Source organism: Salmo salar, chromosome 06, assembly GCF_965601325.2.
Source record: "Salmo salar chromosome 06, fSalSal1, whole genome shotgun sequence".
Classification (NCBI taxonomy): Eukaryota; Metazoa; Chordata; class Actinopteri; order Salmoniformes; family Salmonidae; genus Salmo; species Salmo salar.
In genome coordinates this window covers 77,046,836-77,062,036 of record NC_138296.1, presented here as the reverse complement: position 1 = coordinate 77,062,036, position 15,201 = coordinate 77,046,836, and the positions used below count along the sequence as shown (strand labels likewise).

Genomic DNA, 15,201 nt, shown 5'->3' with positions numbered 1-15,201 from the left:
ATTGTGTGCCGCCCTATAGGTCTCCCAATCACAGCTGTATGTGATAGAGCCTGGATTTGAACCAGGTACTGTGGTGACGCCTCTTGCACTGAGATGCAGTGCCTTAGACCACTGCACACCTCGGGAGCCCCTTTAAAATGATTGACCCCACTCCCTGAGGGTGTCTCACATTTCCAATTCAAATGTGCATGTTAATAAACAATTGTACATGTGTGAAATAGCACAAATATAAGCATATATAATTATATAATTATTATACTGTACCCTGCCCTTTAAAAGCAGACAACTGCACTCAGTCTGACAACTGAATCGGTGTGAAGTGTCTTTTGTAACATTGAGGAACATGTGAGGGGGCAAAATTATATAATAACAAACAAAGAGTATTATAAGATTTTATATATATATGTATTTCTTCCGTGAAGGTTTAGAGATATGATCTAATGATTGTGACAGGCCTATACATTTAAACTTTTGGTTCCCTGACAATAATGTAATTGTATTTTTCAAACATTGCTTTAAAAAGAGTACGAAGAGGGAAGTTATTTAGTATGCAACACTTAAGACAACACTGGGGGTGAGGACATTGACAAATCAGTGATAATGAACAATCCATGAAGATGCTTACATAATAACTACATTCCAAAAACCAGATCTGCTCAATACCACAGGACTGTATTCACAATAAGGTTCCAAACTATACATACTATGGTTGCATGACAAGCATGACAACATTATTTGGGGTCATATAGGGTCATATTGCCCACCCCACTATACATGGGAAATAGGTTATGTACTGTATATCTTATCTTCATGAAGCATGGAGCTCCTAAACTACGTATATATCTGTAGGAACCCAGATGCATCACCTATGAGATTAGTGTACAGTCTATGGCATAGCCCGGTCAACTAGATGCATGAAATCCCCATCATCAATCCATGGTTGCCCACCCAAAGGAGCCTCAGCAGGCTCCGCTCGCAGTCCTGGCTGACTGCTACTTAGCATGCTAGCATCCTTTTTAGATAAGAGTGCCTGCTAAGTCTCAAGACAAATATAATATATAATACAGTATTATATAGAATATATGCCATTTAGCAGACGATTTTATCCAAAAGAAATTACAGTCATGGTAAAGTGGGTTTTCCAAGCTATGTGGCCGTGGGGATATTAAACAGAATTAAAAGGAAATATGAACAGACACCCAATTCGTCCGTCACAAATTCAGATTCCGTCCGACCTCAACTATGACTTTTCAACCCCCTTAGTGGCTGGCGTGTGACCTTTGAGGCTGGGCTGGGATCCATCCTGAGCACTAGAAGCATCCGTTTCTCCACCCTCTCCTCTCCTCATGGGATCAGTCCTGAGCACTAGTAGCATCCGTTTCTCCATCCTCTCCTCTCCTCATGGGATCAGTCCTGAGCACTAGAAGCATCCGTTTCTCCACCCTCTCCTCTCCTCATGGGATCAGTCCTGAGCACTAGAAGCATCCGTTTCTCCACCCTCTCCTCTCCTCATGGGATCAGTCCTGAGCACTAGAAGCATCCGTTTCTCCACCCTCTCCTCTCCTCATGGGATCAGTCCTGAGCACTAGAAGCATCCGTTTCTCCACCCTCTCCTCTCCTCATGGGATCAGTCCTGAGCACTAGAAGCATCCGTTTCTCCACCCTCTCCTCTCCTCATGGGATCAGTCCTGAGCACTAGAAGCATCCGTTTCTCCATCCTCTCCTCTCCTCATGGGATCAGTCCTGAGCACTAGTAGCATCCATTTTTCCATCCTCTCTTCTCCTCATGGGATCAGTCCTGAGCACTAGAAGCATCCGTTTCTCCATCCTCTCCTCTCCTCATGGGATCAGTCCTGAGCACTAGTAGCATCCATTTTTCCATCCTCTCTTCTCCTCATGGGATCAGTCCTGAGCACTAGAATCATCTGTTTCTCCATCCTCTCTTCTCCTCATGGGATCAGTCCTGAGCACCACTAGAAGCATCTGTTTCTCCATCCTCTCTTCTCCTCATGGGATCACTAGAAGCATCTGTTTCTCCATCCTCTCTTCTCCTCATGGGATCAGTCCTGAGCACCACTAGAAGCATCTGTTTCTCCATCCTCTCTTCTCCTCATGGGATCACTAGAAGCATCTGTTTCTCCATCCTCTCCTCTCCTCATGGGATCAGTCCTGAGCACTAGAATCATCTGTTTCTCCATCCTCTCCTCATGGGATTAGTCCTGAGCACTAGAAGCATCCATTTCTCCATCCTCTCCTCTCCTCATTGGATCAGTCCTGAGCACTAACAGTGTATTCCCTCTTTAGTGCAGGGCACTACTTTTGACCAGGGCCCATATGGCTCTACATAGGGAATAGGGTGGACCCAGGCTTAGTGTCTCCATCCATCCTCTCCTCCATGGGAATACGGTCACTTCCTTCCTCTGCATTGATCAATGGCAGCTGTGTTTCTCTAAAGAAAACAGCCCACCTACTGTACGCTCCGTCCATTCAAACCATATACGGTTTATGATTCCCTTTTGGCTATAGCATATTGTCAATCCTCTTCACCCTGGAAGCCAATTGGCTTGGGAACCAGTCCTCCAATCCTCTCATTGGTTGCCATTTTTCACTCACATCCATTAAGTTAAGATACAATAGTGCAAACACGCCCTCTTTCATTCAACCATCAATACAGGATTTGATATTACCCTGCAAGTTATGTTGCACACACTAGTTGTGCTTATTAAAGTATAATTTGTCTTTATGTAAAAGCAATTTTCATGCCAACAGCAATTGATAAAGGCGTATAACAATAAAATCATAGATATTGGTCTTAGCTCGTTTCAAATTATATTCTGTATGATGTCCTTTCTCATGACAATCTATAATTCCTCATCCAGTCAGGGTTGAAATTATTATAAAAGTTCACCATTGTCTCTAAAAGTTTTCATCAATTCAGCATTCTGTGAAACCTCATCTCATCACCGAGGCCCACGGGTGGAGTTCACCAAGTTCAATGGTGAACTTTTATGGTCATTTAGACCCTGACTGGATGAGGAATGATAAGATTGTCATGAGAAAGGACATCATACACTATACCCCCCGCCTCCCCGAGGCCTTCCTATTGGCTGTCGCAGGAGTTTAACCTGGTCTCCATCTCCTGGTTCTTCCCAGAGGACAACTTATCCTCAGTGGTCCTCCCAACCACCGTGGCCACCACCTTCTCCTCCTTCTCTGTCCGGCTGCTGTCACACACCAGGTAGATGGGGTTGTCCGTGATGTTGTTCCTGGCGCTGGAAGCGTGGCATGCGTTGGATCTACCACACAGCTGCTTCACCTCCTGCTTAAAGGTCTTGCTGAAGATATAGTAGATCAGGGGGTTGTAAAGAGTGGAGGACTTGGCAAACAGGCAGGGCAGCATGGTCACCTCTGGGGGGAGGAACTCACTGCCCCTGACGGCAGACACCAGGCTCACCAAACCGTATGGAGCCCATGATAAGATGAAGCCCAAGCTGATCAGGACTGCTATCTGTAAGATAGAAGAAACACTGTGAAAATGGGCCGGCAGAGAAAACTATCTGAAACAGAGGGCAGAAAGCAAACCAGCTAAATATACTTTGAAGACCATGCAGTTGAAACATTGTTGTTGAATCCACATCTTCAGTTAAAATCTGATTTGGACACTCTCCCTGAAACAGGATCTTGAACAGTGGGATTTACTTTCTCTTTCTTTGGGCATAAGAAATAACACTGTTAAAATGAATGTATTACCTACGTTTTTATACTTATTTCAATGTATTCGTATCTTTCTGACCAAATCTTTTTTTTTTATCTCCATAGATAAACTGATATCTGCTTTTATCTGGAACAAGAAAACCCTTGGATACGTAAGAGCGTATTACAGAGATCTCGCCCCCAGGGTGGTCTAGCACTTTCGAACTTTTTCAATATTATTACTGGGCAGCTAATATAGAAATCGGTCTATATTGGATGACAGAAATCCCAGATGTTACAGGCCCGAAATGGTTGACCTTGGAGATTTCATCCTGTGGCCGCACCTCCTTAGCTGCCTTTCTCTGTTCTAAACTAGCTGAGCCAGTTTCCAAATACATTAAAAACCCTATTGTGAAACATTCTCTAAAAATCTGGAAATAGTTCAGGCTATCGTTTGGTCTCAGTGAATTTTAAACTTCTGTCCCGTTATTAAAGAACTATACATTCTCTCCATCATTATTAGACCGGGCGTTTCATATCTGGGCTGGAAAAGGGATCTCCTCACTGAACGTTGTACGAGATCTTCAGTTTCTTGGCAATTTCTCGCATGGAATATGCTTCATTTCTCAGAACAAGAATAGACTGACGAGTTTCAGAAGAAAGGTCTTTGTTTCTGGCCATTTTGAGCCTGTAATCGAACCCACAAATGCTGATTGTAAGGGGTGCGTACTGGCGGCAGAGAAGTCAGGCGCAGGAGAGCAAAAACTGATTTACAATGGTGCAGTTTAATAATAAAACCCCCCTGTTAACAGAACAGTAAATCAATGGGTACAAAACCCGTCACACACCAGCATAACGTGCACAAGCACTACAATAAACATTCCGGACAAGGACATGGGGGGAACAGAGGGTTAAATACACAACATGTAATGATGGAATTGAAACCAGGTGTGTGGGAAGACAAGACAAAACAAATGGAAAATGAAAAGTGGATCGATGATGGCTAGAAGACCGGCGACGCCGACCGCCGAATGCCGCCCGAACAAGGAGAGGAACCAACTTCGGTGGAAGTCATGACAGTGATGCTCCAGATACTCAACTAGTCTTAAGAATTCCAGTTTTATTGCTTCTTTAATTAGAACAACAGTTTTCAGCTGTCCTAACATAATTGCAAAAGGGTTTTCTAATGATCAATTAGCCTTTTAAAATGATAAACTTGGATTAGCTAACACAACGTTCCATTGGAACACAGGAGTGATGGTTGCTGATAATGGGCCTCTGTAAGCCTATGTAGTTATTCTATACAAAATCTGCCGTTTCCATCTACAATAGGCATTACAACATTAAAAATGTCTACACTGTATTTCTGATCAACTTCATGTTATTTTAATGGACAAAATATGTGCTTTTCTTTCAAAAACAAGGACATTTCTAAGTGACCCCAAACTTTTGAATGGTAGTGTATATGTCTAAGACATGCTGTAATTCACTTTAAAATAGTTAATCGGCTGCGTTGGTCAAAGGCAAAATGATCCAAGATTAGACCAGAAATAGATCCCACTTGTGACCGATGTAAGCAGGCTCCTGCTACTTTATTGCACACGTTTTGGACATTGACAATTTCTTTGACGTTTTCTAAGATACTGGAGAGACCTATAAAAACTTCTGCCTTTATTGCATTATTCAGAGTGCCACCACAGGAGGCCCAACTAAACAGTTCTATGGAGTGGCACCACAGGAGGCCCCTCTAAACAGTTCTATGGAGTGGCACCACAGGAGGCCCCTCTAAACAGTTCTATAGAGTGGCACCACAGGAGGCCCCTCTAAACAGTTCTATGGCAATATGCTGGCATGTACTACTCTTCTAGCTAGATGTCTTCTACTATCTAAGTAGAAGGGTTGGTTTCCTCCTACGTTTATTGGATAAAGGAAGTTATGCAACATCTCAAGCTAGAGAAAATACGCTAACTCTATTAGGGGATCTGCAATTACATTTTATAATATCTGGCAACGTTTCCTATCCTTTGTAGAAGACATGGACCCAGCTAATTTCACAACTCCATAAACCAACCCAAATTAGAATTTATATAACTATTTTTACTATTTTTTACTTTTTGTTTTAGAATATATTTTATTGTATTTTTTACTATTTGATTATTTTACTCATTCTATATCATGCCTGCTTTAAGTCTGGTATTGGGGTGGGGCTCTGTTGGAGCATGGGGGGGTTGGGGTTGGTTTGATTTGGTAGGGGATCAGTGTGTGTTTTGCCCTCTACCTGTTCTGTCTGTATTATCTGAATAATCATTAAAAAAACGCAAAAAGTACAAAAGTATAAAATAACAAATTATTTAGAAGCAGCAAGTAGAGGGCGGTTTGTTCCTCTCCTTTTGGAAGAAAATATCACACATTTCTCAATGTCTGAGCAGTGGAGCTGGAGGCAGAATAATTTATACAATATGTTTATTCAAAAGGAAGTTTGTTCTGAAGTGTTTTTACATGTATGTAACCCCTTTTTGGCACTAATTCTCCATATATAAATATCTCTCTATATACAGTACCAGTCAAAATTTTCCACACACCTACTCTTTCAAGGGTTTTTCTTTATTTTTAGCTGGTGGGGAGGATGCCAAGAGTGCGCAAAGCTGTCATCAAGGCAAAGGGTGGCTACTTTGAAGAATCTCAAATATAAAATATATTTTGATTTGTTTAACACATTTTTGGTTACTACATGATTCCATATGTGTTATTTCATAGTGATGATGTCTTCACTATTATTCTACAATGTAGGAAATAGTAAAAATAAAGAAAAACCCTTGAATGAGTAGGTGTGTCCAAACTCTTGACTAGTACCTCATATATTTTATTTAAAAAAATGAAATTTACAACAATAGACAATATAATGATAATATTACATCAGATTTTCAATGTCCCCTTAGTCCTACAGTATCTGACATCTTAAGAGTCGGAATGTCTTAATGTTCACATTAATGGTTTGCCTTTAGCCACTTTTTCAGGTTTGCCTTGAAGCTAGCAAAGGTACTACACTCTCTCACACTGGTTGGCAGAGTGTTCCATAATCCAGACGCTCTGACTGAAAAAGCAGTCTGGCCAAATTTGGTGGACCTAAACTGAGTATTCCCCTCTGGTTGAAGCTCTTGTAGTTTTCCTCTGGGATTTTGTCAGTGCTTAGCTCTATCCTTTTTCTTTTCATCCTGAAAAACTGCCCAGTGTGTCAAGCATATCCATACCATATACCAGCCATATACCATACCCATACCCATACCAGCCACCACCATTCTTGAAAATAAGGAGGCAGTTACTTAGTGATGTGTTGTGTTGGATTTGCCCAAAACATAAGGCTTTGCATTTAGGCCAAAAAGTGTATTCTATTTAGGCCAAAAAGTGTATTCTATTGCTGTTTTTTTCAGTATTACTTTAGCACCTTGTTGCATGTTTTGGATGATTTTTGTTATTAATCCATTCTCAGTTTTCTCCGGAAGTTGGAACCGGTTCAGGGAACAGAAACAAAAACTGGGAACGAAAGTGATCTATACTGTTCCGGAACAGAACTCTTTTTCCAGTGACTGCCTGACTACCAGCTGAAAAATACTGATGTTACAAGCGTGAAATTAGGAAGAAAGATTTTTAAAGAAGAATTTTTAGAGAAGAATGGATTCACTTTTTCAATGCTAGTTAAGGATACTATAGTTATTATGTTTCAAATTAGATTTATTAACTACAAAAAGGTATGACGTGTTTTTATTTAAATAGAACAGAGCCGGCTTTAACAGGTCAACATTTAAATGAGTGTGCGTTTGACAATTGCGCCGGCTTAACCCCAGCCTAAAATAGAGCCCATAGTGAAAGATGCAGTTTCATTCATTCAACTCATGAAATAAAGTTATAATTATATACACTGAACAAAAATATAAATGCAACATGTAAAGTGTTGGTCCCATGTTTCATGAACTGAAATAAAATATGTATTTCTCTCAAATTTTGTGCACAAATATGTTTACGTCCCTGTTAGTGAGCATTTTTTCCTTTGCCAAGATAATACATCTATCTGACAGGTGTGGCATATCAATAATCTGATTAAACAGCATGATCATACACAGGTGCACTTTATACTGGGGACAATAAAAGGCCACTTTAAAATGTGTAGTTTTGTCACAAACACAATGCCACATATGTCTCAAGTTTTGAGGGAGCGCGCAATAAGGCATAAGTTACGGACAACGAACACAATTGCATTTTATCAATGGCAATTTGAATGCACAGAGATCCTGAGGCCCATTGTCGTGCCATTCATCCGCCGCCATCACCTCATGTTTCAGCATAATAATGCATGGACCCATGTTGCAAGGATCTGTACACAATTTCTGGAAGCTGAAAATGTCCCAGTTCTTCCATGGCCTGCATACTCACTAGACACGTCACCCATGTTGCTCTGGATCAATGTGTACGACATCGTGTTCCAGTTCCCGCCAATATCCAGCAACTTCGTACAGCCATTGAAGAGGACTGGAATAACATTCCACAGGCCACAATCAACAGCCTGATCAACTCTATGCGAAGGAGATGTGTCCCACTGCATGAGGCAAATGGTGGTCATACCAGATACTGACTGGTTTTCTGATCCACGCCCCTACCATTTTTTTTAAAGATATCGGTGACCAACAGACACATATCTGCATTCCCAGTCATCTGAAATCCATAGATTAGAGAATCATTTATTTATTTCAATTGACTGATTTCCTGATATGAACTGTAACTGTTGCATGTTGCATTTATATTTTGGTCAGTATATATAACGTATAAAGTTAAAACTATGTGTAAATAGGCCTGTATAATGTCCATATTCTAGTCCTTTAAAAAATCAATTTAAAGTAAGATGGTGTGACAAAAACAACTTTATAGGAATTCAACTCCAAGTCAGCAAGTCACTCACTATGAGAAGGCGACGGTGCATCTTGATGATGTTTGGGATATTTTTGCTGTGTTCGAGGGACTTGTAGGTAATGTACAGCTTCAAGGCAATGCCAAAGTAGCAACAGAGGATGATGAAGGAGGGCCCCAGCAAGTTGAAGGAGAAGACGGAGATGACGAAGGAGAAGCCTTGTTCCTTCATCTCTCCCCAGGCCAGGGTGCAGGAAAGGCCGAAAGGCTCTGGACCGTACCGGCCCCAGCCCAGGAGAGGGAAGCAGGCCCACAGCAGGGCATAGAGCCACGTCCACAAACACAGCAGCTTCACGTTTCTCCGGCTGATCTTCTCCTCTAGGGAAACACACACAGACAGTGGGTCACTAAGAGGTTTAGGGGGAGAGCAGTACTTCCTGTATGGCTCATCTGGTAAGAACACTAGCAACGGAAAGGCCATGAGCTCATGTCCTGGAGGGATCACATACGCATACCAAACATGTAAGCACTCACTGTACTGTAAGTTGCTCTGGATAAAAGCGTCTGCTAAGTGGTATATATTACACTTCTGACCTCAAGGTCCGGATTATAGACATTTTCCCTGATCTCTGTAGTGTGAGAGTGTGAATATAATTTGAGAAGCTTTATATAGTTTATCTGTTGCTATTTCTGGGTTGTACTCTTCAAAAACAAGAGGTATATTTCAGGTTTAAATGCTTGGTGGGCTTTGAGAAATCAGTTGGGGCCCCTAACCACACACCACTTTTGTAAATGCTTCCTAGTTTGTGTGTTTTTTATTCCAAACATTCACAATTACTTTCCTAAATGTTCCTATGATGACAAGTGGTGGTATCACTCACTCACTCACTCACACAGCCTATACAGAAACTGACTCAAACATACACAAATTCCAATGGTCCTAACATCATTCCCTGTGGTACTCCTGCTCCACAATGCTCTATATACTCACTGGGAGACTGGAGGCTGAGGGAGACGACGAAACGCACCACAGCCATCACGGTCATGGTCATTATGCTGGCCGTGCCAAAGAAGAAGCCTACCAGGCCGTAGTAGATGCATGTGGCGTCTCCTCCCAGCCAGTGGTGGTTCCAGGCCGAGGCCACAGCCAGAGGGTACATGGCGACAGCAGCTCCCAGGTCTGTCACCGCCAGGTTGACACTCAGCAGCTCCGGGGGCTTCATGTGAGATGAGTGCTTAAATGCCATAATGAGCACCAGCAGGTTCCCCACAATGGACAATATAGCTAGAGAGAGGGGAGAGAGACAAAGAGGGAAAGGGAAGGGAGCGAGAGAAAACGGGAAGGAAGAATAAAGAGCAATATGATGAGAGAGAGAAACAGAAAGACAAAATAGGAAAAGAGAGAAAAGACAAGAGGAAGAGAGAGAAAACGGGAGCTTTATTGTTAGATGTAAAATAGAGGTGAGGTGACCTGGAGATGATAAACCAAAGGATTAACTGCAAATACTGGCTAATATTTGTTTTGTGCGCTCAGCAAACTGTGAACAGTTTTTTTTAGTTCCTTGTATACTCTCTCTCACGCAAGCACACACACGCGCACACACGCGCACACACGCGCACACACACACACACACACACACACACACACACACACACACACACACACACACACACACACACACACACACACACACACACACACACACACACACACACACACACACACACAACAGTAGCAAGGGAGAAGCTGTTAGACCTTGCCTTAACCCTCCATTTCCCAACGCCCAGACCAGACCCAACAATCCCACCAGGCTAACATTGGTTATTTTCTTGTCTGGGTAAACACTACATTATTAGGCATTCAAAAAGCACATGAATCCCTCCGGAGAGAGATTGATTTGGTCACCATGGTCTCCACGTGATTCCAACATACCTTCAATGCCCAGACCCGTGTAATGGTTTAGTGAAAGAGATTACATAAAGTTAGCACAAGATAGAGCAATACCATGAGCCATAGAGAGTTAACCGTTTAATTTTCAGACAACAGAGATGGTTAACTGAAGATCAGAACTAGATTCCTCATGCTGTCATGGAGATTGGACCATTAAAAAGAAACCTCTGTTTACCAACAGGAAAACATCAAGGTTGCATAAACTGTGAATCTTTTCTCAATGGGTCTTTTGTTGTGCCAATGAATGGCGAGCACATTCAGTTCGTTTGATTGGGAGTATTTGAGGTCATCAGTAATAGACAAGAAAACAGGTCTGATAGGATCTGACAAGGATCCCATTTTGAGCCTAATATAATTTCCAGATAAAAGAAATATGAAGAGTATATGCCTCTGGCAGAGGTTCTTCGTCTGAGTAAATTAATGTGGGCCAAAAAATATCACGTTACCTTTAACTCCAAATACACAGGAGATAGATAAGATAAAGTAAGATCGAGTTCGGACTTCAGCATGATATTTATAACTCAATAAAACGTAAATTGGTTTCATTTCAATGCATATTGTCACGACTTCTTCCGACGTCGGTTCCTCTCCTTGTTCGGGTGGTGTTCGGCGGTCGACGTCACCGGTCTTCTAGCCATCGCCGATCCATTTTTCATGTTCCATTTGTTTTGTCATGTTTTCACACTCACCTGGTTTCAATTCCCTAATTACATGTTGTATATTTTCCCTCCGTTTCCCCCATGTCCTTGTCGGGAATTGTTTATTGTATGTACTTGTGCTATGTGTTACTGGTGCGCTACGGGTTTTGTACCCATGTGTTTGTTGTTTTGTATGCCGTTAGTTTTATATATTAAACTGCTCCGGCTATTCACCAAGTTCTGCTCTCCTGCATTTGACTTCCCTGCCACCAGTTACGCACCCCTTACACACATTGAATTAACTTCGACAACATCTGGTGAAATTGCAGAGTGCCAAATTCAAATTAAATTAGTATAAATATTTAACTTTCATGAAATCACAAGTGCAATACATTAAAATAAATCTTAACTTGTTGTTAATCCAGCTGCCGTGTCAGATTTCAAAAAGTCTTTACTGCGAAAGCAAACCATGCGATTATCTGAGGACAGCGCTCAGCACATAAAACATTACAAACAGTTAGCAGCCAAGTAGATTAGTCACGAAAGTCCGAAATAGCAATAAAATTAATCACTTACCTTTGATGATCTTCATATGGTTGCACTCACAAGACTCCCAGGTTTTCGCAAGCCATATCAGTTCTGTTATATTCACAGACATTATTTTAACAGTTTTGGAAATTAGAGGGTTTTCTATCCAAATCTACCAATTATATGCATATCCTTGCTTCTGGGCCTGAGTAGCAGGCAGTTTACTTTGGGCATGCTTTTCATCCAAAATTCCGAATGCTGCCCCCTATCCTAGTGAGGTTAAATATAAAAGCTATTGGAAAAACAAATCCCGTTTTCTGTGGTATACCCCAAACAACTGCAGGTCAAATGGAAGGAAAGAGACATCCCACTAAAATCAGCAAAAGAAGATACCTGATTCCTGGACAAGGACAACGGTGGAAATGGCAATGAATGAACTGTATAGACTACAGGACAGCCTCTCAACAGACAATGTATGACAGATGGGGCACTGGAATACTGAACTGTTTAGGATACTGAAACACGCTTTTTGAAAATACAGCACCACTCAGGAGATCTGTCTAAATGAATAACACTTTAATGACTATTGGCTATGCAGCTTAAATGACAACCAATTCATTGGTAGGCTATAGCCATGATCTATTTGTTCAAGTAACAAATTGACAAGTGAACAGGACAACGTGATGATTGCTATGATCTGGACAATTATTTGCGAATGCTGCCCAGCTGATAGGCTCCAAAGGCCTGGGTGGATGTAAAGAATTTAAACGGCCCATATGTGAAAAAAGACTGGGAGGGATCAAATGTCATACAGCCTAAGAACCTGAAAATGTAAGCACACAGTACTTTTTTCCCAATTGCTTTTGCTCCCTTCTTTTTTTAAATGTATTTACTTTCGCCCTTATACTGGTGTCTTCGCCCAAGACGTTAGTGACCTTTGACCCGTTGTTTGTGTTTGAGATGTGAGAAAACAACAATCCTAGCCTCATGTCATCACAAAGAGGAACTATAAAAACATCAGTGAATAGTTTTTTTTTACATTATCTTTATTTTAGTGACCTTGCTTGTATTTCAGCTATCCTTGAACCTGATTTAGCTTTGAGCCTTTTTGCAGATTTCTTCCACACTATTGTGGATAATCATGGTCCCTTCCAAAAATTAAGGGTTAAAGCTAGATCAAATGCCTGGTACACTCCGGAATTATCAGAAGTCATTCATAAAAGACATGATGCTTGGGTCAAGAACAAGAACACAGCCTTGGGCCTGGACTGGCAAGCTTTTAAGCAACTGAGGAATCATTGTGTAAAACTAATCAGAAAGGCCAAATCTGATTGTTATGTAACCGCTCTTTGGATTGTAATGGGAACATGGCTAAGTTCTGGAATAATGTCAAATCCCTGAAGGGTTCTACTTACTCCTTCGGGCCACAACAAATTAATTCAGACACTGGTCTCATTACTAAAAAAGAAATGTCATCATTGATGCATTTAATCAGCATTTTATTTCAACGTGCTTTGTCTTAGAAGTTTTTTCAAAGAGACCAGTGTCTGAATATTCACAATGATCTTGCGCTTGAAGCTGACAGGGGAAACTTGCTGAATGATCAGAGAAATTATAGTCAAAGCTTTTCTTTTAGGCTATTTACAGAAAAAGAAGTCCTGGATGCTTTGCTAGCAATAGACAACAAGAAATCCACAGGGGCCGACCAATTGGATACTGGTCTGTTTAAGTGTACAGCACCCATCATTGTTTGCTCAATAACCCATATTTTTTATTTAACATTGTTATTAGGAAATATTCCAAAAGTATGAAACTCAGCTCTTGTGCTGCCACACCATAAGGGCGTGGCTTCCTTGTCTAGCTAACATCCTTGAATCCTTGGTAAATGTACAATTTAGCTTTTTTTAAAATCTAAACCAATCATGGTTTAGGCCTGGGCATAGCATTATTACAGAAACCACTATAGTTGTTAATGATCTTGTCAATGCTTTAGACACTAAAATGAAACGTGTTGCTTTGTTTCTGGATCTGTCAAAAGCTTTTGATACTGTTGATCAGGCTATTTTATTGAATAAATTGTCCTCGATAGGCCTGAGCTCTGACGTCTGTTTATGGTTTCATGATTATCTTAATGACAGAACTCAGGCCATCGAGATTGATGGGGTTAAGTCTGAATTTCTCCAAGTACATAAAGGTGTACCACAGGGGTGGATTTTGGGACCTGCTCTCTTCACTATTAAAAAAAACACCATTGGTTAATCTGTTAAAATAGACAAGTTAATCTATACGCGGATGATACATATGCTATTGCGCCATCTGCCATCTAAGTGTATGTAAACTTCCGACTTCAACTGTACCTACACTTACACTACGGTCACAAGATGCAGGCCTCCTTTTTGTCCGTAGAATTTCTAAACAAACAGCTGGTGGCAGAGCTTTCTCGTATATAGCTCAATTTTTATGGAATGATCTGCTTATCCATGTGAGAGACGCAGACTCAGTCTCGGCCTTTAAGTCTTTACTAAAGACTCATCTCTTCAGTAGGTCCTATGATTGAGTGTAGTCTGGCCCAGAGTTGCGATGGTAAATGGCAAGGTACTGAAGCGACAAACTGCCTTGGTGTCTCTGCCTGGCCGGCTGCCCTCTCTCCACTGGGATTCTCTGCCTCTGACCCTATTACGGTGTCTGAGTCCCTGGCTTACTAGTGCTCTTCATGTCATCCCTAGGAGAGGGGTTTAGTCACAGACGTAATCTTCCTGTCTGGTTTTGCGCCCCCCCCCCCCCTCAGGCTTGTGCGGTGGAGGAGATCTTTGTGGGCTATACTCAGCCTTGTCTCAGGGAAGTAAGTTGGTGGTCTGTTGATATCCCTCTAGTGGTGTGGAGGGCTGTGCTTTGGCAAAGTGGGTGGGGTCATATACTGCCTGGTTGGCCCTGTCTGGGGATATCGTCAGTGTCCAGTGAACGCTGCATGTGCTAGCTAAGTAAGTGAATGTCACGTGTGCTCCCTCTCCGTCCTCTAGGTCACCAGGCTGCTCATTATGGTGCACACCTGTCACCATCGTTACACACACCTGCGAGTGGTCAGACTCACTTGGACTCCATCACCTCCCTGATTACCTTCCATATGTACAGTTGAAGTCGGAAGTTGACATACACTTAGGTTGGAGTCATTAAATAATTGTTATATATTTTGTCAACGTTTATGATGAGTATTTTTGTAAATTGATGTGCACATTCACCGGACGTTTTGGTGGGAATACATTTTCTGAACATCACGCGCTGTTTTTGGATATAAATATGAACTTTTTGGAACAAAACATACATGTATTGTGTAACATAATGTCCTAGGAGTGTCATCTGATGAAGATCGTCAAAGGTTAGTGCATAATTTAGCTGTGTTTTGGGTTTTATTGACACATGTCCTTGCTTGGAAAATGGCTGTGTGATTATTTTTGTCTATGTAGTCTCCTAACATAATCTAATGTTTTG

General features: G+C 41.5%; 1 protein-coding gene across 1 annotated transcript in view; it reads right to left on the bottom strand.

Moving 5' to 3' along the window:
- Positions 1 to 299: 299 nt before the first annotated feature.
- Positions 300 to 15,201, bottom strand: part of opn8b (opsin 8, group member b) — a 31,181-nt gene continuing 16,279 nt past the window's right edge. The window contains exons 2-4 of the mRNA XM_082976175.1: positions 9,587 to 9,880; positions 8,648 to 8,973; positions 300 to 3,508 (exon numbers count right to left, since the gene is read on the bottom strand). Coding sequence (XP_082832301.1) covers positions 3,101 to 3,508; positions 8,648 to 8,973; positions 9,587 to 9,880 — 1,028 coding nt within the window. The 3' untranslated portion in view covers positions 300 to 3,100. The remainder of the gene's footprint in view (positions 3,509 to 8,647; positions 8,974 to 9,586; positions 9,881 to 15,201) is intronic.